General features: G+C 40.9%; 1 protein-coding gene across 6 annotated transcripts in view; it reads right to left on the bottom strand.

The window, feature by feature from the left end:
* Nucleotides 1-4532: 4532 nt before the first annotated feature.
* LOC146520745 (uncharacterized) overlaps nucleotides 4533-24030 on the bottom strand; it is a 33188-nt gene continuing 13690 nt past the window's right edge. For all 6 annotated transcript variants that reach the window (XM_085156833.1, XM_085156832.1, XM_085156834.1 and 3 more), the window contains 6 exons: nucleotides 23771-23965; nucleotides 23259-23552; nucleotides 22844-23137; nucleotides 7213-7557; nucleotides 5809-5937; nucleotides 4533-5711 (listed from right to left, as the gene is read on the bottom strand). In XM_085156833.1, coding sequence (XP_085012959.1) covers nucleotides 5572-5711; nucleotides 5809-5937; nucleotides 7213-7557; nucleotides 22844-23137; nucleotides 23259-23552; nucleotides 23771-23965 — 1397 coding nt within the window. In that variant the 3' untranslated portion in view covers nucleotides 4533-5571. The remainder of the gene's footprint in view (nucleotides 5712-5808; nucleotides 5938-7212; nucleotides 7558-22843; nucleotides 23138-23258; nucleotides 23553-23770; nucleotides 23966-24030) is intronic.

Below are 24030 nucleotides of genomic sequence, written 5' to 3'. Positions count from 1 at the left end.
GTTTTGCATTGGCATTGGCTAATTTGCCAATTGTATGTTAAAAAATTCGTATTTTAATATTCAAAAATGTCTTTGCCCAAAACATATGTGCACTATATGCTAGTAAAAATACTATGCAAATATTGCTGTCCTTAAATGCTGAATAAACACTGACAAAGCACTGATTGTATCTCTTGTACTTCAACAACACAGTATCTAAAAAACTTCGCACTGTAGTGGTTAAAATCTCATTCTAATAAGAGTTAAAAGCGCATTCGCTTATTAGGTTTATAGGGTTATGGTGCAGTTGGTAGAATCTTTTTTTTTTAACATTATCTGCCAATTACATCTGCCACCCTTCTGCAAATCTGTGCCCCTACCTGGCCCCCCCCAACAAAAATATTCTAGACACGCCACTGCTCATAGGGGGGCTATACCTCCTCCCTCACAGAGAGAATTATGACCTTGTTTTCTGCTTGGCCGTCATCTAAGGATTTACATCCCTGATAAGGACAAGGAGTCCCACTATCTGTTTAACGTCTCCCATTACAATGGCCTCACTGTGTTAACATTCCTCATGCAACTGGTGACAGGAGAGCTCTTATTATAGTAAAGTGAGAAAGTGATATTACTATAACTAATGTGATATAATTAAATATTTGATTAATAAAAGAGAAAAGAAATCTGCCTCCAAAATCCATTCATTTTCTACCACCTTTCTAGGCAAAGAAAAAGGGGCAGCAGTCGAAGCAGAAATACATTAACTCTGCAAACCTCTACCTTTCCTTGTTATGGAGGGAGCTGGGTGTACTCTGCAGAATAGTTGGGGCCCAAGCATAGCAGAGTGCTCTATAAACTTTGGCAGCTGTTTTATATTTATGAAGATTTTTGTGCGTGCATTAGCAGTTGCATGCACACAGTACACCCGAGCAGCTTATAGTTCCACATAACATTCACTACAAATTGGACAATAATAACTACAATCCTACAGAGATCTGGCACCTGCACAAGAGAGAAGGTTTAATCATCCCCTTACTGAGAGAAAGAGGAGGTCACAAGTAAAGCTAGAAGCTAAGCAGGCCATCGCAAGTTTTATCTTCACCAAAACCCGGTTATTAACATGAATGAGCTACAAATGTGAACGACTCGGAACATGATGAAAAACAGTAGCATAAGAGTCCAAAACAAACAACTAGCAGTTCAGGGGGCTGACTGTGTGGCCGGCAGTCTAGACGGAGGAGTTCAGACGGAGGAGTTCAGACGGAGGAGTTCAGACGAAGACTCCGACAGGACTGGAGGCCGACACCAGTGGAAATGGGGACCCTTGAACAGAACAGGACAAGGCGGTGCAGAAACCTGGTGCTGGTGGAACAGGACTAGGAGGTGCAGAGATCTGTGGCAGAGAAGGAGCAGGACCAGGCTGTGCAGGGCACACACAGAATACATATATAAACAGAGGGATAACAACTATAAACCAAAACTAGGAACAAAATCCTGACCTCAGAATTTCAAACAAACTAGATTTAAAAGTCCAAACTAGGGCTGTAAACATTAATGCGATTAACGCAATTAAAAATTTTAGCGCATTTAACCCATCTGGAGCGCAGAACTAACAAACTGCCTGATATGCTTTGACAGAGACATTTCAGTGATTTTGAGTCATTCTGCATTCCAGATGGGTTAATTGCGTTTAAAATTTAAATCGTGTAAATCCTGATGACGGATTAATCCGCGTCAATGAGTTAACATTGACAGCTCTAGTCCAAACACAAATGCTGGGTTAAACACCTAGGACCGTGACACTGTGCCAGAATAATAACATTGTGGATGTGGCTGTTGAGCTAGCTCCTCAGAGAGGATAGGACTGTTCACAAGAAAAGAGGAGGGGGACTCTGTATTTAAACAACAGCTATTGCACACTAGATAAGATAAGATAAGATGACCTTTATTAGTCCCACAGGTGGGAAATTTGTTTTGTTACAGCAAAAGTGCAAAGTTATGTAGCAGAAATTAGAAAACACTGGAATGCAATGAAATAAAATACTATATACAATAGAATAAAATGGAAATACAAATGCTATATACAACTGAGTAAGAAAATACAAAAGTACAACTTCGTCAGAAGAAGAATTGTACAAGAATTGCACATATAGCATATAGAATTGTACATATAGCAGTCTTATTGCACATGTGAGGGTTTGATCAGCTGCAAAGTCTTTGTTGTGGAGTCTGACAGCAGTGGGGAGGAAAGACCTGCGAAATCTCTCCGTCCAACACCGTGGGTGGCGCAGTCTCCCACTGAAGGAGCTGCTCAGTGCTGTCAGAGTCTCCTGCATGGGGTGGGAGCTGTTGTCCAACAGGGATGACAGCTTAGCCGCCATTCTCCTGTCACTCACCACCTCCACTGGGTCCAGAGGGCATCCTAGAACAGAGCTGGCCCTTCGGATCAGCCTGTTCAGTCTCTTCCTGTCCCCAGCAGAGATGCTGCCGCCCCAGCAGACCACACCGTAAAAGATGGCTGAGGCCACCACAGAGTCATAGAAGGTCTTCAGGAGTGGGCCCTCCACTCCAAAAGACCTGAGTCTCCGCAGCAGGTACAGCCTGCTCTGCACTTTCCTGTAGAGGGCGTCTGAATTATGAAACCAGTCCAGTTTGTTGTTCAGATGAACACCTGGTACCTGTAGCTGTCAATAGCGAGTGTACAAATGTGACAGTGGCGCTGGCCATGATCCTCATAGTTTCCCCTATATCAAGTACCTAATGTCTCATTGCAGACATTACAGAGACTTTACAGAGTTTACATTATTCATTATAACAGCTGTTTATGTACCACTGCAAGCTGGCCAAGATAAATCAATCCATCATACCGTTGCAGTAACAGAAGGCTTTAATCATGCTAACCTGAAGTCTGTTGTACCAAAATACCACAAGTGTTCTTGAACAAGACAAAAGGACCTTTTATATCAAATCTACTGCAAAAGATCACACTTCTGAAAAGCAAACTCTCTGCCACATTTGGGATTCAGAGATCATTTGTCTCTGCCAATAGTGGCTCAAATGGCTTCTATGGTGGGATCAGGGCCAGAGACTATCCATTAATAAATTCATGTACAAAGAAAGCCTCCTCAGCCCTGCAGGACTGTAGGTTTGTCTGTTCCAGCCTTCAGAGAAGTTCAAACAGAGCATGCCCAGCGTGTTTAAGTTTTGACCCATCCATAGGTAGTAGTCTGTTCTCAAAACAACTGGAAAAATACAGAGTTGCAACTAAAAGAATACATAGCTTTCAAACATAACTCCTACACACATCAATTATTCAGGATGATTCTGATGAGCCAGATCTGAGATGGGACAGCGCTGTCATCTTTCAGAGTCACTTTGTGGAGGTCTCCCAAGAGTTGCTGAGGAAGTTCTTGGTAATGTTTGGAGTGATCTATGCACTACACCTACTACAACAATCATCCAAAGGACTCTGAACAACATGGTATTCATTCAGAGTAGACCAGTCTGGAAGCTGGTAGACTGTTCCCAACTTAGAGAGTGTTATTGGTGGAGGCCAATATTATTCTTTTGAACTGAGGAAATTTACTTAAGCTTTTAAATTTAGCTGTACTCTATTAGATTGAGGCAATCAATTTTTTACATTTTGTGTGACATGAATGAAAACTTTAAGTGCTATTTACTGAAATTTTTTAATTCTTTCATACTCATCTCAGTACATGCGGCTGTATGAACCTACGTATCTATATGACCAGATATACATATTAATGTCTGCTAACTTCTTGTAAAAAGTTTTCTTTAATAATATGTAGATGCAATAGAGATCACTCAGACACCAATAACAGTTCAACGTGCACGGGTGAGAGCTCAAAGGAGACTCACACCCTGCAGCAGTCTTCTGCATTTATTTATACATAGCATGAAAACATACAAATGAGGAAGTAACATTCTTATCTAGTCAAGCAAGCTGCGCTGACTTCTTAGAATACTCTGTTCTCAGAATAACGGTGCGCAAGCGACATCTATTCTTAAACGGCGATTTCCTGTTTCTGTCAGATAGTCTAACAGTAAGCAATTTCCTATAAATGCAAAATGCAGACAGTTAGTTGAGCAGTATAAACAGAAATATGAACACCTATAGCTTTAGTATATCAGCAATAATGAATAATAAAATGTCTTAATAATAAAAATCTCCTAACACTTCTCCTTTCTTAGAAATGAAAACATGACACGTCCCCACACACAGACACACACAAACATATGCACGCACAAACGACCTGTTGTGTGTTACTCGAATGTGTAATTATGTGTAATTAAAATTATTAGTAAGGTTAGAATGTTCGGGTTGCTTTTTAGCCGGTTTGGGTAAAGTGACCCTTTAAATGCAGTTTACACTTATTTAGAGCAAAAAAAGTCCAACATGAAAATAATACCCCCCACCCCGTCTTTAAAAAAAACTATCAGCCAAATAGAAATCTAAACACAATTGTTTCATTACTTTATTAATAATTTCCTAAATAGTTGAAATTCTTTATGTGTGTAATGAGATTTAAGCATTTCGATATTTTAGCAGCAGCCTTTATTTAAATGTGGAGTAAAGCTGAACAACATCCATGTGCACAGTAATGACACAATGATTAAAACCACAAATGATGAGGTTACATTTAAATTTAGCAATAATGATGATGATGAAAATGATTATTATTTGCTATAATAAGTGCATCAACTTACACATCACTTGTTATTAGAATACAGTATAAAATAGATAATAGCTACATGGAGCTCAGGACTCTTTAACCTGAGGATAGCTACTGAATGTAACTAATGTAACTGAGTGTGACCACTCACCTCACTTAGTTATATAAAAGTAAAGTGTGATTTGCTGGAACTATCCTCTGTGTTTTGACTGGAATAACTGAATAATTAATAAATTTAGCGTTACTGTGTTACATACCAAAATGTACACAGCTCACAAATGTACACATATGTCGACTGTCTGAATCTGGTGTTAAATTCAAACAGCTGGAAGCAACCAACACAAATCTATATCCTACTGATGATTCATCAGACCATGAGGCACACAGATCTCTCTGACAAATCAAACACCTAAACTGTAGTTACTATAACTTTGATTATTTGTAAGTTTATTTTTATAGTTGTTCACTTTTTGCCTAAAATTCAGAATTTGTATTTTTGATAATTCTATCAATATTTGGTACACATGTCTCATTAGCATTTTCCTTTAGAAAGAATAATCAAATATCATTACATTTAAACACTGAGTCCTATGATAGAACAGTGGCCTATGACCTTGACCTGCGATAATGATTAATAATGCAAATACTGAGACTTTAAGTCTCAGTATTTGCTGAGTGTTTCATAATTATTTATAAACTAAGAAATCTTTTTCTAAGCAACACAGAGAGCATATTTGGGCTGATAATGACTGAATTATTAAAAGTGTTATCATGCTGTGGTATTTATTCTGTTTTTGAACACACAGTCACACTTATAAACTATTTAAAGGGACCTTTCAGCTCCCCCACTTCTACTCCAACTGAAAATTAAAAGTTGGCTGCCCTTTCATTTCCTTTTTCACTCATGATCATGATCCTCTTCACACACAACTCTCTCCATACACTGTCCTTGATCCACCTTCTTCGTTGTGTCGTTCTGCTTAAAACTGATATAATGCGGCTCTTCCTCACCATCAATGGTGTAATTGTTTGAAATAACTGCAACACAAACATTAGAATATCATACGTCAGCAAATTGAAATACTTTCTCAGTTCATCTGTTATTGTAATGTACTGTAACTCTGTGCGCACACACTTTGAAAATGGACCAGGTCTTCAGACTTCTTAGCTTGTTTCCTTCTCCTGTAGACCAGAAAGACCACAGGCAGGACCAGCAGAAGCAGCAATAGGGGTGCTGAGACTGAGACGATCGTGATCATACTCACTACAACAGAAAAACATGAGAAAAACATGAAATTTGTGTTATTTAACATACAGTAGAAATGTTTTTCTCAGATATTAAATGTTTTATATTGCCACTGTCTGAGTGGAGTGTATCCTAACTTCTCTTGTCTTCCCTAACAGCAGTTGCCTCTCACAGTCTCTACACTGATTTCTATGTGAAGGATTGGTCAGGCCACAGGATATGATTTAAAACACTTGCTCCCATTTGCCTTGCCTAAGTGACTCTCTTGTAGTTTCAGGGTCAACAATGAGTAACCATAGTACACAGAACACAAACAACTGGCTGTTAGCACAAAACAAATGACAAAGCAAAAAAAGCAAAAAATTATTGACTGAGACAAGTTTATAAAAGTAAACTTTTATAAACTTGTAAACTACTGTAAACTACTGTAGCTCAGGTGGTAGAGCAGGTCATCTACTGATCGGAAGGTTGGTGGTTCGATTCCTGGCTTCGCCTAGTCTGCATGCCAAATATCCTTGGGCAAGATACTAACCCCAAATTGCTCTCCGATGCATCCATCGGAGTATGAATGTGTGTGAATGTTAGCTATAAAGCACTTAGAGAAATGTGCTTGTGCGAATGGGTGTGAATGGGTGAATGCACAAGTTGTGTAAAGCGCTTTGAGTGCTCAGATGAGTAGAAAAGCGCTATATAAGAACCAGTCCATTTACCATTTACCAAATAACCACATTAAGGTAAGTAAACCAAGGCCATGAACAGATAAGTCAGTACTAGCCAGAAGAAAGACGGTCCAACAAAGATTGGTCTGGTAACTTAACTGGCCATTTTCAATTCATTTTAGCAGATGAAGTAACAACTAAGCAGATTTTTGTGGTGCTGATGAGTTGGCCAGCTAATCACATTTTTTGCTAACTTTAGCAAAAGGTTAGCTTAGCTACCTCCATTTTACTGACATATGCAGCATGTATATAGCATTAGCTGCTTCGTAACATCCAAGTTAACTTTTCTTTTTATTACCCCATGTTTAACTGTTACTAACCAATACAGTCAATCCCACCGGTTTATATAACATCAAGTACATGTCACCAAGCAATATAATAGTGAGGAATGCCTTGTGTATGTCTCATCCCTGTTTTGGGAGTTCTCATAAAAATGCATGTTAGGTGGCACTTCACCTAACAGCCACCGGTGTCATTAATAATAATGGTTTTCTGAGGATGCCCTGAGCTCATTGGACACCCAGAGAATATATTTGTTTTTCAGGGTAATTTTCAAATCAATTATAGGTCTTACTTAAGTACAGCTTCAATCCAGCCTTCTTAATGGTGACACTCATTGCTGTGAAGGTTGAGGTGAATTTCCTCGAGACAACTACAACCTCATACACACAGCTGTAGTTGCCCTGGTGTTCATAGTCAGCTTCAGGAAAAGTAAAGGAGGCTGAGTTATTGACAGCTGGCTTGGTCTCTGTGATGTTGGAGTCCGAGAAGATGAGGGAGAAAACCCCTCCAGGAAAGTGGGAGGAAATGGAGCAGGTGAAGACAAAGTCGTCACCTCTGATGACCTCTGCACCTTCAGGACCCCAGACCAGCCCAGTATTAGTAGATGTCAGGCAGATGCTGGGCTGCTGCAGTGTCACTGGGTAAAAGTGAGACAGAGTAAACACAATTTAGGGTCGATTAAGGATTCTGAAGATGCATTGAAACTATTAAACAAGCTGAAGTGAAGCTGATATTTCTGGGTTATATTCTGTAGGAAAAACTAATTGAAAAGTTCCACTGCCATTTGTAATCGATATTCTTTTGGATTCAAGTGCTGTAACAAAATGTACAGACTTTGCAAGGTGAGATTTTCCAGCAGGGAACAGGGGTTATTGTAGGTGGAGCTATAAAAACATAAAAAGTCCACTTTTAAGCACTGCTCTCAAAATAGTCTACAGTGGAATTCTGCTTGAGTGGTGGTGCTCATGGTTAGTGTTAGGTTACATGAAGTAAAGGAAATTAATCTGCATTAAAGCTGATGATGCATAGATTAATTCACTAAATTCTACCTTTGCACCAATTGTATACAGCCTAGTATAAAAACAATATACAGTATACGGTTAGTTTAGGAAAGAGATGGTGTTCAATTTTCATTTTCATTTTCAATGTATTTATACAGCACCAAATCACAACAACAAGGTGCTTTATATTGTAAGGTAGATGTGAAAGATCTGCTCATATCTTGTTGAATGCAGTTGTGCAAATCCACAAAGAGCCGCCTCCACATTAAGAAAATCTACTGGACCTCACGTTAATTATTATTCAGTTATTATGAGTTATGATTCTTTTCCTCACGCTGAGCCACTACAACTGATCTTAGGGTTTCGCCACCATTCGCACTGGCGAATCCTGCTTTAACCCTTCACTCTACTGATTTTCCTGTTTAGTTGTGGAGGCAAAGTTACCCTCTACATTATAGACAACAGAAAATAGAGCTTTTAAAAAATTATTTTATTATCATATTAGTATAGCACTACCATCTTTTTTATGCAAACGTACTGGAGGATTTTTAACCCTAACCCTGTTTTGTCAGGAGAGATGACATCCATCCCACTTCGAATGGAGCAGCTCTCTCGTCTCATGGAAATCTGTTTGGCCAAACCCCACAAAATGTGACTATCCAGAGAAGCAGAGTTGCAGTCAAACATGGCTCTGCAACTTCTCTCCACCTGTTGTCTCCCTAAAATCCCATCCCCTTAGAGACTGTCTCAAAACAAACTGAAAATCGGAGAAAAAAATCACTTAAACATGAAAAATCACAAAGAAAGAATAATGCAATATCCCCTTTCACACCAAAGAGTAGAACAGTGAAATGCAGATTATTAAAAATTAGGTCTCTCTCTTCCAAGTCCTTGTTGGTAAATGTATGAATAACTGATCAACAAATCACTTTAGACTGCTTACAGAAACCTGGTTGCAGCAGATTGATTACGCTAGCTTAAATGAATCAATGCCTCCTTCAGAATCCTCGAAGCACAGGCTGAGGGGCAGTATGGCAGCAATTTTCCACACCAGCTTATCAATCAACCAAAGACCCAGAGAGTATTTGAATTCATTTGAAAGCTTGATGCTTAGCCTTGTCCACCCTAGTTGGAAACTCAAAAACCAGTCTTATTCGTTATCATCTATCGTCCACCTGGACCTTACACAGACGTCAGATGTTTTATCTGATTTATTGCTCAATTCAGATAAAAAAAAGTATTGTGGCTGATTTTAACATCCATGTAGAGGCTAAAAATGACAGCCTCAACATGGCATTTATTATTTCATTAGGCTTCGCTCAAAATCTAAAAGAACCCACCCACCGCTTTAGTAACACTTTAGATCTTGTTCTAACATATGGCATAGAAACTGTGATGATTAGACTTCATCACAGTAGACGTCTTTCTGAAAGTGCTGTAACTGACTTTAACTCTCTGGGATCGCCGGACGTGCCGGCATGTCAAAATCACACGACCGAATTAAGACGACACAGCTACAAGATGCAGCGAGTCAGAGTCTCCATTTTAACTTGTCGAAAGTGCGGACTTCAAACTACATACCAGGTTTTGAATTGTGTCGATGGGCCACGTAAAACCAGAGTTATGATAAAAAATATACGCGATGTTTTTTTCTGAACAAAACACTGGTGTTTACAGCAGGAAGAGCGGGAAGAACGGTAAAACGGCGTTTTCTACAGACAGCGCTAGCAAACACTCTCCCTTTGCAAGCAAAAAAACAAAAAGAAAAAACACCCCTTCCCTATTGGTGTTAGAGTTTACCATGTCAGCCAATCAAAAAAAAGATATGGCAACATGTGGCACTTAGTTGTTTAGGGAGAAGGGGAAGTTTTTAGGAGTGACACCCGCGATGGAAAGTGGACGAGCAAAAGAAAGAGAGACAGCGAGTTTTCATATGTGAGACATTAGTGACGTTTAGCGTGTTTGGAGGCTATAGTTAGTGTGTTGTGTAGTTATTGTTTTGTATTGTGTGTCAATTAGACTGCTGAATTTTACATTTTCTCCAAACAAAAGCCATCAAAGGCAGATTCCAGTGTAAACGCTGTTCCCACATGGAAAACTGGTGGACCATAACATTTTATTACTAAGACTTGAGCACACTGTGGGTATTAGAGGCACTGCCCTCGACTGGTTTAAATCATATCTTGCTGATAGATTCTTATCAGTTAACTTAGGCACCTTCTCCTCTTCCTCCGCTCCGGTCTGTTGTGGTGTGCCTCAAGGATCAGTTTTAGGCCCTGAGTGAATGGTTCCTGAGTAATTCCCTCGTTTTAAACGATAAGAAGACTGAGATTGTGGTGTTCAACGGTAAAATCCCTCGTGCCCAACTCTGTGCTGCCCTGGGTTCCTTTGCTAGCTTTTCTTGTGACTATGTCAGTAACTTGGGTGTACTGCTGGATAGCTCGCTCAAACTCGATAAGCACGTGTCTGCTGTAGTGAGATCTAGCTTCAACCAACTGCGCCTTATCTCTAAGGCTAGGCATTATGTTCCGCATGAGGACCTGGAGAAGCTTATTCACGCTTTTGTGACCTCCAGGTTGGATTATTGTAACTCCTTGTACTACGGTCTTCCCTCTTCTCTTCTTCTTAGACTGCAAACAGTCCAAAATGCAGCTGTGGAATACCCTTCCTCTCGACCTCCGTGCATCTGATTCCATTGCACTGTTCAAATCACGACTAAAACCCCACTTATTCTTGCCTTTCCCTCTAGTTAATATTTCTTTTATGATTTTATATCATGCACTTTTATGCTCATTTAAATTCTTGTTTGCTCTGTACCTGTTGCTTTCCTATGTATCAGTGACAGCTACCTGCTTCCATACTTAGTACTTGCTTTGGTCCTATTTCTATTATCCTCCTCCTATTCTCTATCTTACTTGTTAAGCACCTTGGCATACCCTTGGTTTTTAATTCAATTCAATTCAATTCAATTTTATTTATATAGCGCCAAATCACAACAAAAGTCGCCTCAAGGCGCTTCATAGATACAGAGAAAAACCCAACAATCATATGACCCCCTATGAGCAAGCACTTTGGCGACAGTGGGAAGGAAAAACTCCCTTTTAACAGGAAGAAACCTCCGGCAGAACCAGGCTCAGGGAGGGGCGGCCATCTGCTGCGACCGGTTGGGGTGAGAGAAGGAAGACAGGATAAAAGACATGCTGTGGAAGAGAGACAGAGATTAATAACAGATACGATTCAATACAGAGAGGTCTGTTAACACATAGTGAGTGAGAAAGGTGACTGGAAAGGAAAAACTCAATGCATCATGGGAATCCCCCGGCAGCCTACATCTATTGCAGCATAACTAAGGAAGGATTCAGGGTCACCTGGTCCAGCCCTAACTATATGCCTTAGCAAAAAGGAAAGTTTTAAGCCTAATCTTAAAAGTAGAGATAGTGTCTGTCTCCCGAATCCAAACTGGAAGCTGGTTCCACAGAAGAGGGGCCTGAAAACTGAAGGCTCTCCCTCCCATTCTACTTTTAAATACTCTAGGAACAACAAGTAGACCTGCAGAGCGAGAGCGAAGTGCTCTAATAGGGTGATATGGCACTACAAGGTCATTAAGATAAGATGGGGCCTGATTATTTAAGACCTTGTATGTGAGGAGCAGGATTTTGAATTCAATTCTGGATTTAACAGGAAGCCAATGAAGGGAAGCCAAAACAGGAGAAATATGCTCTCTCTTTCTAGTCCCTGTCAGTACTCTTGCTGCAGCATTTTGGATTAACTGAAGGCTTTTCAGTGAGTTTTTTGGACATCCTGATAATAATGAATTGCAGTAGTCCAGCCTGGAAGTAATAAATGCATGAACTAGTTTTTCAGCGTCACTCTGAGACAGGATATTTCTCATTTTAGAGATGTTGCGCAAATGGAAGAACGCAGTCTTACATATTTGTTTAATATGTGCGTTGAAGGACATATCCTGGTCAAAAATGACTCCAAGGTTCCTCACAGTGTTACTGGAGGCCAAGGTAATGCCATCCAGAGTAAGAATCTGGTTAGATACCATATTTCTAAGCTTTTCAGCGCCGAGTACAATGACCTCAGTTTTATCTGAGTTAAGAAGCAGAAAGTTAGTGGCCATCCAAGTCTTTATGTCTTTAAGACATTCCTGCAGTTTAACTAATTGGTGTGTGTTATCTGGCTTCATGGACAGATAAAGCTGGGTGTCATCTGCATAGCAGTGAAAATGTATGCTATGTCTTCTAATGATGCTGCCTAGGGGAAGCATGTATAATGTAAACAGAATTGGTCCTAGCACTGAACCCTGTGGAACTCCATAATTAACCTCAGTGTGTGAAGAGGACTCTCCATTTACATGCACAAATTGGAGTCTATTAGATAGATATGATACAAACCACTGCAGTGCAATACCTGTAATACCTACAGCATGTTCTAATCGCTCTAATAGGATATTATGGTCAACAGTATCGAATGCTGCACTAAGGTCAAGAAGGACAAGCACAGAGATGAGTCCACTGTCAGAGGCCATAAGAAGATCATTTGTAACCTTCACTAAAGCTTTTTCTGTGCTGTGATGAACTCTGAAACCTGACTGAAACTCTTCAAATAAACCATTCCTCTGCAGATGATCTGTTAGCTGTTTGACAACTACTCTTTCAAGGATTTTTGATATGAAAGGAAGGTTGGAGATTGGCCTATAATTAGCTAAGACTGCTGGGTCTAGAGATGGCTTTTTGAGTAAAGGTTTAACTGCAGCCACCTTGAAGGCCTGTGGTACATAGCCGATTATTAGAGATAGGTTGATCATATATAAGATCGAAGAATTAATCAATGGCAGGACTTCTTTGAGCAGTTTTGTAGGAATGGGGTCTAAAAGACACGTTGATGGTTTGGAGGAAGTAATTATTGAAGTTAACTCAGAAAGATCGATTGGAGAAAAAGAGTCTAACTTAACATCAATGGTACTAAGAGTAGCTGTAGATAATATTACATCTGTGGGATGATTATTGGTAATTTTTTCTCTAACGATAAAAATTTTATTTGTGAAGAAGTGTGCTTTATAAATAAAGTTTATTATTATTATTATTAAAACTGGACTGATGCACCTCCTGCTGTCAGACCTGCTGGGCTTAGGCCTTTGGTGTTCTCCTCTGTCTTATACTGAACACAAACTACATTTTTTGGACTGGCACAAATAATTTGTGTGCCTTCTTATTTGATGCAGCACACCTGATTGTTCTGTAAATAGATTTAAATGGTTATATAAAAAACGCCTGAGGCCTTGGCTGCATTTTTAGGTAAATAGTACCATAAAACTTGTGCATAATCTTTAGAAATGTACAATTTCTATTTGCATTTCACGTTATGAACATGATTCATTAAACATGTTTGTGAGTTTTACAGTAAAAAAATATAACTTTTTTCTACTCGGATTTTGGATTTTCTGTCTGAATTTAGATCAACTGTGCTAATATAGTATACCAAAATGAAGAAAAAAATCACTCAAATTTCAGATATTTGAGGTTGTGCTGAAAATAATGATACCAAAGAAGGCAAGAAAAACATATTTTAAAGGTGAAATATAGGGGTAAAATCAAAAGTAGTCAAAAACGGCCAATTATACCCTGGACCCCAGAGGGTTAAGAATGTAATCCACCCACTGTTATCATCTTCAATGCCCTGTACCAACACAGAGCAGAGCATCTACCTGAACACTACTCCAACAGAGGTCGATTATCTTGTTAATAATTTTACTTATCACTACGAATGACTCTGGATACTGTAGCTCCTGTGAAAAAGAGAGCCTCAAATCAGGAGTATTTGACTCTGTGGTATAATTCTCAAACGTTCACCTTAAAGCAGATAATTCAGAAACTGGAGAGGAAATGGCATATCACAAATTTAGAAGATCATCATTTAGTCTGAGAAAATAGTTTGTTGTTTTATAAGAAAGCCCTCTGGAAAGCCAGAACATCTTACTGAAGAAAATAAGAACTCTAGGTTTCTCTTCAGAGCCTTGTTGAGCCAACCATTCCTTTAACATTAACTAGGTATGACTTCATGAATTTCTTCACGAATAAAATTTCAACCATTGGAGAAGAAATTACTAATAATCATCTCACAGATGTAACATTATATACAGCTACTTTCAGTACCACTAATATTCATTTAGAAAGATCAACTGGAGAAAAAGAGTGCTCAAAGAAGTCCTGCCATTGATTAATGCTTCAATCTTAAATATGATTAACCTATCTCTAATAATCATGTAATGATTATTAGGCAATAATGTACCAAAGGCCTTCAAGCTGGCAGTAGTTAAACCTTTACTTAAAAAGCCATCTCCAGACCCAGCTTTCTTAGCTAATTACAGGCCAATCTCTGACGTTCCTTTTATCTCAGAATATCTTGAACGAGTAGTTTTAAAACAGCTAACAGATTATCTGCAGAAGAACTGTTTCCGTCATATTTCAGAGCTCATCACAGCACAGAAACACCTTTAGTGAAGGTTACAAATGATCTTCTTATGGCGTCTGACAGTGGACTCATCTCTGTGCTTGTCCTGCTAGACCTCAGTGCAGCGTTGCATACTGTCGACCATAATATTTAATTTTACTAGCTGGGTCCACGTCCTCATTTTAGGTTTGACAGCATTTTAGTAGGTAAAACTGAATGCTTTGACATGAATTGATCTGCGGTTTGGGGAAGGCCTCGAAGGGGACTGGCGACAGCTCCTGGTCCGGCCAGATCTCCGTGCACTAAATAGAAATGAAGAAGTTAAAGGATTGAAAACAAGGAGGGAGGGATGGTGGGGCACGTAAACGAGAATGAACAGCTTGAAGAACTGGGGGAACCTATATAGATGACAACCGGAAGGAGGTTGTTTGGAGGCATGGTCCTGCTCCTGAAATTCCGATATATAATTTCCAATTCACTAGCTGGGCCCATGTCCTCATTTTAGGTTTGACAGCATTTTAGTAGGTAAAAGTGGATGCTTTGACATAAATTGATCTGCGGTTTGGCGAAGGCCTCGAAGGGGACTGGTGACCGCTCCTGGGCCTGGCAAATCACCAAAGAAAGCATCCCCTGAAAGCAGTAATAACTGTGCATTACAAAGCTCGACGACCTCAGGGTAATAATTCGATTTTCAATTCAACTTATTTATACGGCATCAAACCACAGTGACAGATGCCTCAAGATCCTACAATCATGTCTAGAGGAATAACCCAACAATCATATGACCCCCTATGAGCAAGCACTTTGGCAACAGTGGGAAGGAAAAACTCTGTTTGAACAGGAAGAAACCTCCTGCAGAACCAGGGTCAGGGAGGGGTGGCTATCTGCTGCAACCGGTTGGGGTGAGAGAAGGAGAACAGGACAAAGACAAGTGCAGGAACACCGAGTTACATCACCACCCAAAGAAGAGGAAAATAATTGGTGGCAGGCTAGCGAAGCTGAACAGCTCGCAATAAGGTAGTCGAGGATTCCATGGAGTGGAGTGGATGAGCTCGGACAATTAGGAAGGAATGGCAGGAGAAGAGATCAAAGGAAATTGCGAACAACAGAAATCATAATAGATGAATGAGGGGAACCGTCGGTCTGGTAAGGCTTGATGGCTTGTAAAGCTTGTGTGAGCTTGTCCTTAAGTAGAAGATGGAGAGGGGGTGTTTAGCTGGTTAATTACTTCAGATAAGGTAGCAATAGCTACTGTGCTTATTTCTGAAATTAACAGAAGTGACAGCAGATTGGGAAGGGTTGTTGAATTGAAAGACTGATTGGAGTTGTCTTCTATAATTATGGCGAGTCCACTGATCTTCATGGGAGATGATAAGCTGTTTAGATGTAGTTGGAACAGTGAGTCGGCTTAGAGAGTGGTCTCGAATGATTGTGTTGAGGGTGGATGCTAGATGATGCTAGTGAAAGCACATGAGAAGTGAAGGGACGCCGTGAAGAATTATGGGCACGGCGCAGTTTGGATGTCTGAAAAGGAGCGATAGAGGACAGAACCTGGCATCCCAGTGCCACAAAGGTTTGCCGGTGGTTTGCAAAGGCAAGAAAGATGGCAGAGAAACTGGCTTCTTGGTGCCAGAACGGTTTGCTGTTACACCTTCTGGAAGACTGAATGAAACGGAGAAAGTGGCATCCTGGAGAGAGGAATGCATCTCGGTGCAAAGAGCTTTTCTGCATTTGCAAATGAGGAATGTAAATAGAGAAACTGGCGTTTTGGTGCCAAAAGCAACATCTGCTGCTTAGGATATGAGGGCAAGAAGGGCGGAGAAGCTGGCATCCCAGCAGTGGAAGGATTCACTGCTGCTTTTGCAGTGATAAATGTAGAGAAACTGGCAACTCTATATTTGAAAGCTTGCTGCTGAGTTTGTGAATGAGGGATAAAGAAGAACCAGCATCTTGGTGCCAAGTTTGCTATTGCATTTGTAAAGGAGGGATAGAGGAAGAGAAGCTGGCATCCCGGTGCCAAAGCTTGCTACGGTATTTGCATAGGAGGGATAGAGGCAGTGAAGCTGGCATCCCGGTGCCAAAGCTTGCTTTTGTATTAGGATAGGAGGGATAGAGGAAGAGAAGCTGGCATCCTGGTGCCAAAGCTTGCTACTGTATTTGCATAGGAGTGATAGAGGAAGAGAAGCTGGCATCCCGGTGCCAAAGCTTGCTTTTGTATTTGTATAGGAGTGATAGAGGAAGAGAAGCTGGTATCCCGGTGCCAATGCTGCTACTGCATTTGCATACAAACAGAGCAAGAAAACCTGGCATCCTGGTGCCAAAAACATTGCTACTGGATTTGCCAATATGGGATATGGGAAAGGGAAAGGGCGACTCATTCATAGAAAAGCTTGCTGCTATGATTGGATATAAGGGAAGGACCTAGCATCCTGGTGCCATGAAAGCATGTTGCTGAGGACGGATAGAGGGAAGGGAAACTGGCAACGCATTGGTAGAAGGCTTGATGCTGCTTTTATAAATGAGGGATAAAGGAAAACCTGGCAACCCGGTACCTTTTTTTCCCCTTTTTCATGCAGAGAAACTGGCCGTTTGCAAATGAGAGATGAGAACTTGGTATCCGGGGCTAGAAGGATTTATTGCTGCTTTTTAAATTTGGTAGTAAGGAAGCTAGATGCTGCGTAGCAAATGGGGGATGAAGGAAAACCTGGCAACCCTGTGCCTTTTAATTCTGTTTATTTATTTATTTTGTCTATGCTGAAAAACTGGCAACCCGATGGTACAAAAGCTTGCTGCTTTTGCGAATGAGAGATAAAGGAACCTGGCAACCCAGTGCCAAAGTTTGCTGCAGAGTTTAGCTGAAGAGGGATGAGCGGCTGGGAAACTGGGAACTAGGAGAAACTGGCAGTTCGGTGGTAGGAGCTTGCTGCTGCGTTTGCGAATGGAGGATAGGGAAGAATCGGGCATCCCAGTGCCAACTTGCTTGAGCATTTAGAGAAAGGAGGGATAGAAAACGTCAAAGCGATGGAGAAACAGTAGAGCATGGAGCTAGCGACATATTTCCAGCTTGCATGGTGTTTGGCGGAAGGAGCACAGAGCTGAGTTGTCCCTGCTACATGGCATTGGCAGGTGGGTGGAGCTATGAAGTACGCTGTAGCTGTTGGAGCTGCGATTTGCTTGGAAGCGTGGGTAAGGTGTGGCTAACTCGCCCAGCCTGAGGGCCGTGAGAGGAGCTGTGGGTTCTGCTGGTGGGTGACCCCGCTGGATTTTGCTGAAGTGGCTGGCATCCAGAGTTACTTCATAACTGGATTTAGTGGAGATAAGAAGACTGGATGGATCGACATAACAGACCGTATGTCAGGTGGCGAGAAAACTGCTAGAAGGTCGTCAGCATATGGTCTCTCGGAAGCGCCGCCGTGACATTCGGAGTGTTTCTTGGATTGCCGGAGGAAAAGCGATGAACGCAGAGATTGAGTAGTTGTTCATCTGATGCGCTGATGGATGAGAGGGCGATTGTAGAAAATGGAAGGGTGAGTAAAATATATTACTCCTGTGAGATAAGCTGTGTTTAAAGGTATTCGCAGAGACCGGACCCTGACGTAAACGAGAATGAACAGCTTGCAAAAATGGGGGAACCTACATACATGATGACCGGAAGGAGCATGTTTGGAGCAGAGGTGGGTTGAGTATCTAAAAATTGTGCTCAAGTAAGAGTAGCATTACTTTAAAATATTATTACTCAAGTAAAAGTGAAAAGTAATCGTCAAAAAAGTTACTCAAGTAAGAGTAAAAAAGTACTTGGCGAAAAGACTACTCAAGTAGTGAGTAACTGTTTGAAATATCCGATTTATTTTATAAATAAATGCTATCAGACAAACAAAAATAAATAAATATACAAATTTTAGTATTTTCAAAAGGAATATATGTAAAAACATCAACAAAATAAGGCACAACAATTCTAATTTCCAGATTTCAGTTTTTCACAACATAAAGCTTTTTTCACCAATACCTACAGTAAATAATATAAATATATAAACAGTGCAAACAATTTCCAGTGACAAGATATGCTGTAAACTTTTCATTTTTCATTCATATTCATTTTTGCTCCAAATGGCACAACAGCCTCAGAGAAAACATTAGTACGAGGCATCTTCAACATATGTTCATACAAGGCAGCTCAGTTTACCATAAGTTGTATGGGTGTGCATTTATCTCTGCATATTTAGCAAAAATGTGCCATTTCATCACTCAGTGAAGTGATGGTTAAGCTTTAGCAGCAGTTTGCGCTCAAGGTTCTTTCTGTGAAGCTGTGACTGTTTAGCAGTGAACATGAGTCCTGCATGACTAAGAAGTCCTTCACAAGCTCCAGATGCAGGAAGAGCTGTATTGATTTTGATCGACAGCTTCTTGATGTGAGGACAGCCATGCAATAGATCCACACCTCCAGTGAATGGACATGAAAGGTACCTCTCCAGCTCCCCTGCTTCTGGCTTTCCTGACCCCATGGATCCATCATCTTCGGTTGATGGTTCGGTTAGGCTGCTGTTTGTGCTGGCTTCATCCAGCTCTGTGTCTAGGTGATGTCTGATGAAGTTGAGACCTGTGGAAAGATGTATGGTTTTCAAAATAATTAGGTCTGGTCATTATAGTGCTGTATACACTGCCAAGCTGCGGATATTAGGCAAGAAAATTTGATCACACTGGAGATGTTTTTACTAACTCTTGTTGAAAAACAAAATCTTGTCATTCATATCCCGCACAAACAGTTTGCAATGAATTCCAGATTACGTTTAAAATAAGAACGCATGCAAGGCTAAGCAGTGCTAGCCAATAGATCCTCCTGTTTGGCTGTTACTCTGGGAAAAGACGGGAAAACACAGTGATGGAAGCTGTGATGTAGCCTCTAATCTAAGGAGCTTGCAAAGAAAAGCGTCTGGACTTCTTTAAGTTACTTGAAGACGTTTCACCTCTCATCCGAGAAGCTTCTTCAGTTCTAAGGTCAAATGGTGGGGAGTCCCAGATTTAAACCTAGTGGGAGTGTCCCCCCACAGAGGGACAAAAGGACCCCCTGATGATCCTCTAATCGCCTGAGCCAAGGTGTGAAACTGGGTGTGGGTCCCAATCAGCCAGAGTTTCGGGTGAGCTCATTGTGAAACCTGGCCCCACCTTATCATGCGAATTCCTGAGGTCAGATGGCCCAGGATGTGAGTGGGCGTTAAGGCGTCTGGGGAGGGAACTCAAAACTGGATTATAGATGGCAGACAGTTGGTGTCATAAACCACCGCCTCTGTTCAAAGATGGTCGCTCACAGTGGACATAGATGGCTTCTTTCACTCCTCTTTCAAACCATCTTTCCTGTGTTGTGCCATGCGCACAACACAGAAGAGCCACCTCCACAGGACAAGACTCAGCTGTCCATCTGCATCTTAAGGATAAAGGTCACTCTTTCGAGGATGCCAATGTTTACATTTTGGACAGAGAGGACAGATGGTTTGAAAGAGGAGTGAAAGAAGCCATCTATGTCCACTGTGAGCGGCCATCTTTGAACAGAGGCGGTGGTTTACGACACCAACTGTCTGCCATCTATAATCCAGTTTTGAGTTTCCTCCCTAGACGCTTTAACGCCCACTCACATCCTGGGCCATCTGACCTCAGGAATTCGCATGATAAGGTGGAGCCAGGTTTCACAATGAGCTCACCCGAAACTCTGGCTCATTGGGACCCACACCCAGTTTCACACCTTGGCTTAGGCGATTAGAGGATCATCAGGGGGTCCTTTTGTCCCTCTGTGGGGGGATGCTCCCACTAGGTTTAACTCTGGGACTCTCCACCATTTGACCTTAGAACTGAAGAAGCTTCTCGGATGAGAGGTGAAACGTCTTCAAGTAACTTAAAGAAGTCCAGACGCTTTTCTTTGCAAGCTCCTTTGACTACGATGACCTGGATGACTGAGAACCTTCACAGACATAGCCTCTAATCTCAATTATTCGTTTGTACAATATAATATTTATATTGTATGAACGTGAGAATTACGTATATTGTAATAACATGATATTATATAGTTCAAATCTCAAAGCCTTGGTGGCAGCTCTATGCTTCCGTATCCGAGGCTTTTCAGTGTGGCCTCACAAAATTATTACGACTACAACAACCATGAAAAGAGTTGGATGGACATTCCTGCTCAATCACAGCTGCCTGGTCAATGTTTTTCATTAGTAATTTAGCAAAGTTGATGGTGTGTGTGTGTGTCTGTGTGAGTGAAAGGCAGAGAGAGGGAAAGCGAGAGACAGATTTTGTATGATAAGCTTCATGTTATAAACGCACAGTTTGAGCACTCAGGTCGCATCAGAGCATCAGGCCGTATAGTGTGAGACCCTGCATTGTGACCTATGAACTTCTAACCCCTGAGATTCAATTGTACAGTTTGAGCAGGAGCTGAATAACGCGACTGAAAAAAGATCGCAGTGTTTGCCCAGCTTAATGCAGACTGTTTAAACTAAACAAGCTGCTGTTTCACATAATAAACCCTGTCGCCCGCAGTATTGCCTTCTGTTTTAACAGTTAAAGCAGTAGAGATGAGCTGTTTACATGTGCGTGGAACTTTAGCTTGTTTAACCAGGCTAGCTGTTAGCTTATAGCTCACGCTAGATAACCAGCGAGCAGTTAAAAGGACAGCCGAAGCTGCACAAAACACCCACAAACTTATCTCACTACAACGTAGCGCCGAAAATATGACTCACAGCTCGATCTCGACACAGCTGCTGTAACATAAGACTGACATTCAGCTAACCACAGCTAAAAAGATATTTAGAGAAAACTTACCGTTTCCTCAGGTTACACGAGCTGAGTTGTTTCACGCTGCAAAGTTTTGTTTTGGCTCTCACTGAAGACACCGACACTGAAGACATAGCTGTTCTTTTGTACTGCTTTTAAGCGAAACATTCTTTGTATGTGAGGTCAAGGGAGTTCATCCTCTTCAGCTCTAGCGTTGACAATTGGCTCTGCCATGTTTTCATGTCTTTCTTCTTTCCGTGTGGCCGCTACTTTGAAACACTTGGGCGGCTCTGCCCGCCACAGTTTCAAACTGGTCATGTGACTCCATGGCCATATCTGATTAGTAAAAAAGTTACCGGAAACGCCACTGGCGGCATATTATCTAATGTGTTAAACTAATTATTTTTTTAAGAGCAACGAGTCGAATTTTGCAAATGTAACGGAGTAAAAGTACGGTTTCTTCTTCAGAAATGTACTCAAGTAAAAGTAAAAAGTATCGTGCAAAAAAGGTACTTTAAAAGTAAATTGTTTTCAAAAACTTACTCAAGTAAATGTAACAGAGTAAATGTAACTCGTTACTACCCACCTCTGGTTTGGAGGTAACGTCCTGCTCCTGAAATTCCGATATATAATCTCCAATACAATGCTTAGAGCATGCTATACGAAATAACAACACGTTCTCACTCCCAAAGCGTAACATTTTACGCTAGGTGACAAATCGTCAACATATTACGTTTTCGGCTACCCACCACGTTCCTAAATGACGACCTCGGAAAAATGAGGAAATATGAGAAAATATGAGAACCGTATGGACTCAATCTACACATGTTCGCTCTTTTTCTTCAAATCGCTTAGAAACACGCTATTTAACATCATTAAAGTCCTGGTTAAGATCAGGAAAAAGGTTATGGTTAGGGCTAGGGATAAGGTTAGGTTTAGGGCTGGAATACAGGGCTGGAACGTCTATTACCGCGGGAGCGTCATTGCACTGGATTTCGGCCATAACCCGCCGCGTACCATAAGAACGCCGAATGTCTCCTTTTGCGTTCCTCAGGAACGCCGTGGGACGTGACAAAATGTCGGCATGTTACGCCTCGGGAGTGAGAACGGGCTGGAAATAAAGGTACTGCAATGCAGTAGTTTGCATTATATCTGATTAATAGATTCCAGTTTGTTCATGTAAATGGACAGTCTTCTTCAAACACTAAGTTTAATTATGGAGTTCCAGATGGTTCCTTGCTAGGACCAATTCTGTTTGCATTATACATGCTTCACTTACGTGGTATCATTACAAGGCTTAGCATACATTTTCAATGCTATGCACATAATACCCAGCTTTATCTAGCCATTCAATTAGGCTTTATTTACTTATAAATAAATTTACTTTATACTGTGCCTCAGGGCGCTTTATATTGTAAGGTAGACACTCAATAATACAACTGAGAAAACCCCAGCAATTTAACTAAAGTTCTTTCTCAGAGTCTGGAAACTCAAGTATTTTGCTCTATCTCATCAGCATAATCTACTGATGATGTTGTTTTTGTATTTTTAACTTGCCATCTTTGCTCAAGTCACCGTTAAGGTTGCTAATCAGATTTCTTCTGTAACAGTAAAGAAAAGGTCTATGAAATTACTTATCTTACTTAACATCTCAACTTTCATTTTGAGTTAAAGAAAATATGTTTCTCTTACCAGCAACAGACAATCCGACAGGGTCACTTTTTGGAGAGCTGAAGTCTTGACTTGAAACTCTTGTCTGATACTGACACTGGTACGATCCCTCATTACTGAAGTTCACTTGAGTGATATTGAAGGAAGCAGAGTTTGTACTCGATGTTTGGCTTTTCCTGAATGAGCCTGAGGTCTGCTGCAGAGTGAATGTTCCACCTAAGTGCTGAGTTGATATTGAACAAGTGATGCTAACGTGATGTCCCCAAGTCACCTTCCCCACAGGAATCACGAAGACACTGGGCTTTGGGAGGATCACTGAAGAATTATAACACATTATTAGTTTATTTTCTTTTTGGTGAGGAATAACTCACTAAATTGAATTTCAGTATTAATCTACATAAATGTTAAATCATAATAGGCAAATCTTTTTTCTTACATGTAACAGATATTCTGACAGAACTGCTTTGAGGGGAGCTGAATTCTCGCCCTGAAACCCTTGTCTGATACTGGCACTGATACAATCCCTCATTATTGAAATTCACTTCAGGGATTCTGAAGACAGCAGAGTTTGTGCTTGATGTTTGGGTTTTCCTGAATGAGCCTGAGGTCTGCTGCAGAGTGAATGTTCCACCTAAATGCTGAGTTGGGATTGAACACGTGATGCTAACATCTTGACCCCAGGTGACTGCACCACCAGTGTTTGATGAGATGGTGGGATTTGGCAGGATCACTGAAAAATAAGTAAATAACGTAGTGGGTGTTTCATCTTAGAAAAGGTATGAGTTTCATTTCACTTTAGCTTCCTGTCAACTCAATTCCATTTCAAGTAAGGTGACAGTGTCACAGAGGCTGAAAGGATAACTTTCGGTTGAGAAATGGAGACTTACAGTTCTTTAACCTTTCATCAGCAATCAGCCGAAACACAAAATTTTACATTTCAGTTCTTACCAGTAACAGAAACTCTGACGGAATAACTTTGTGGGGATCTGAAGTCTCGACTTGAAACTCTTGTCTGATACTGACACTGGTACGATCCCTCATTACTGAAGGTCACTTGAGGGATATTAAAGGTAACAGAGTTTGTACTCGATGTTTGGCTTTTGCTGAATGAGCCTGAGCTCTGCTGCAGAGTGAATGTTCCACCTAAATGCTGAGTTGAGATTGAACAAGTGATGCTAACATCTTGACCCCAGGTCAACACTCCAACT

Source organism: Neolamprologus multifasciatus, chromosome 4, assembly GCF_963576455.1.
Source record: "Neolamprologus multifasciatus chromosome 4, fNeoMul1.2, whole genome shotgun sequence".
NCBI classification, from domain to species: domain Eukaryota; kingdom Metazoa; phylum Chordata; class Actinopteri; order Cichliformes; family Cichlidae; genus Neolamprologus; species Neolamprologus multifasciatus.
This window is presented reverse-complemented; position numbering and strand designations above follow the sequence as displayed.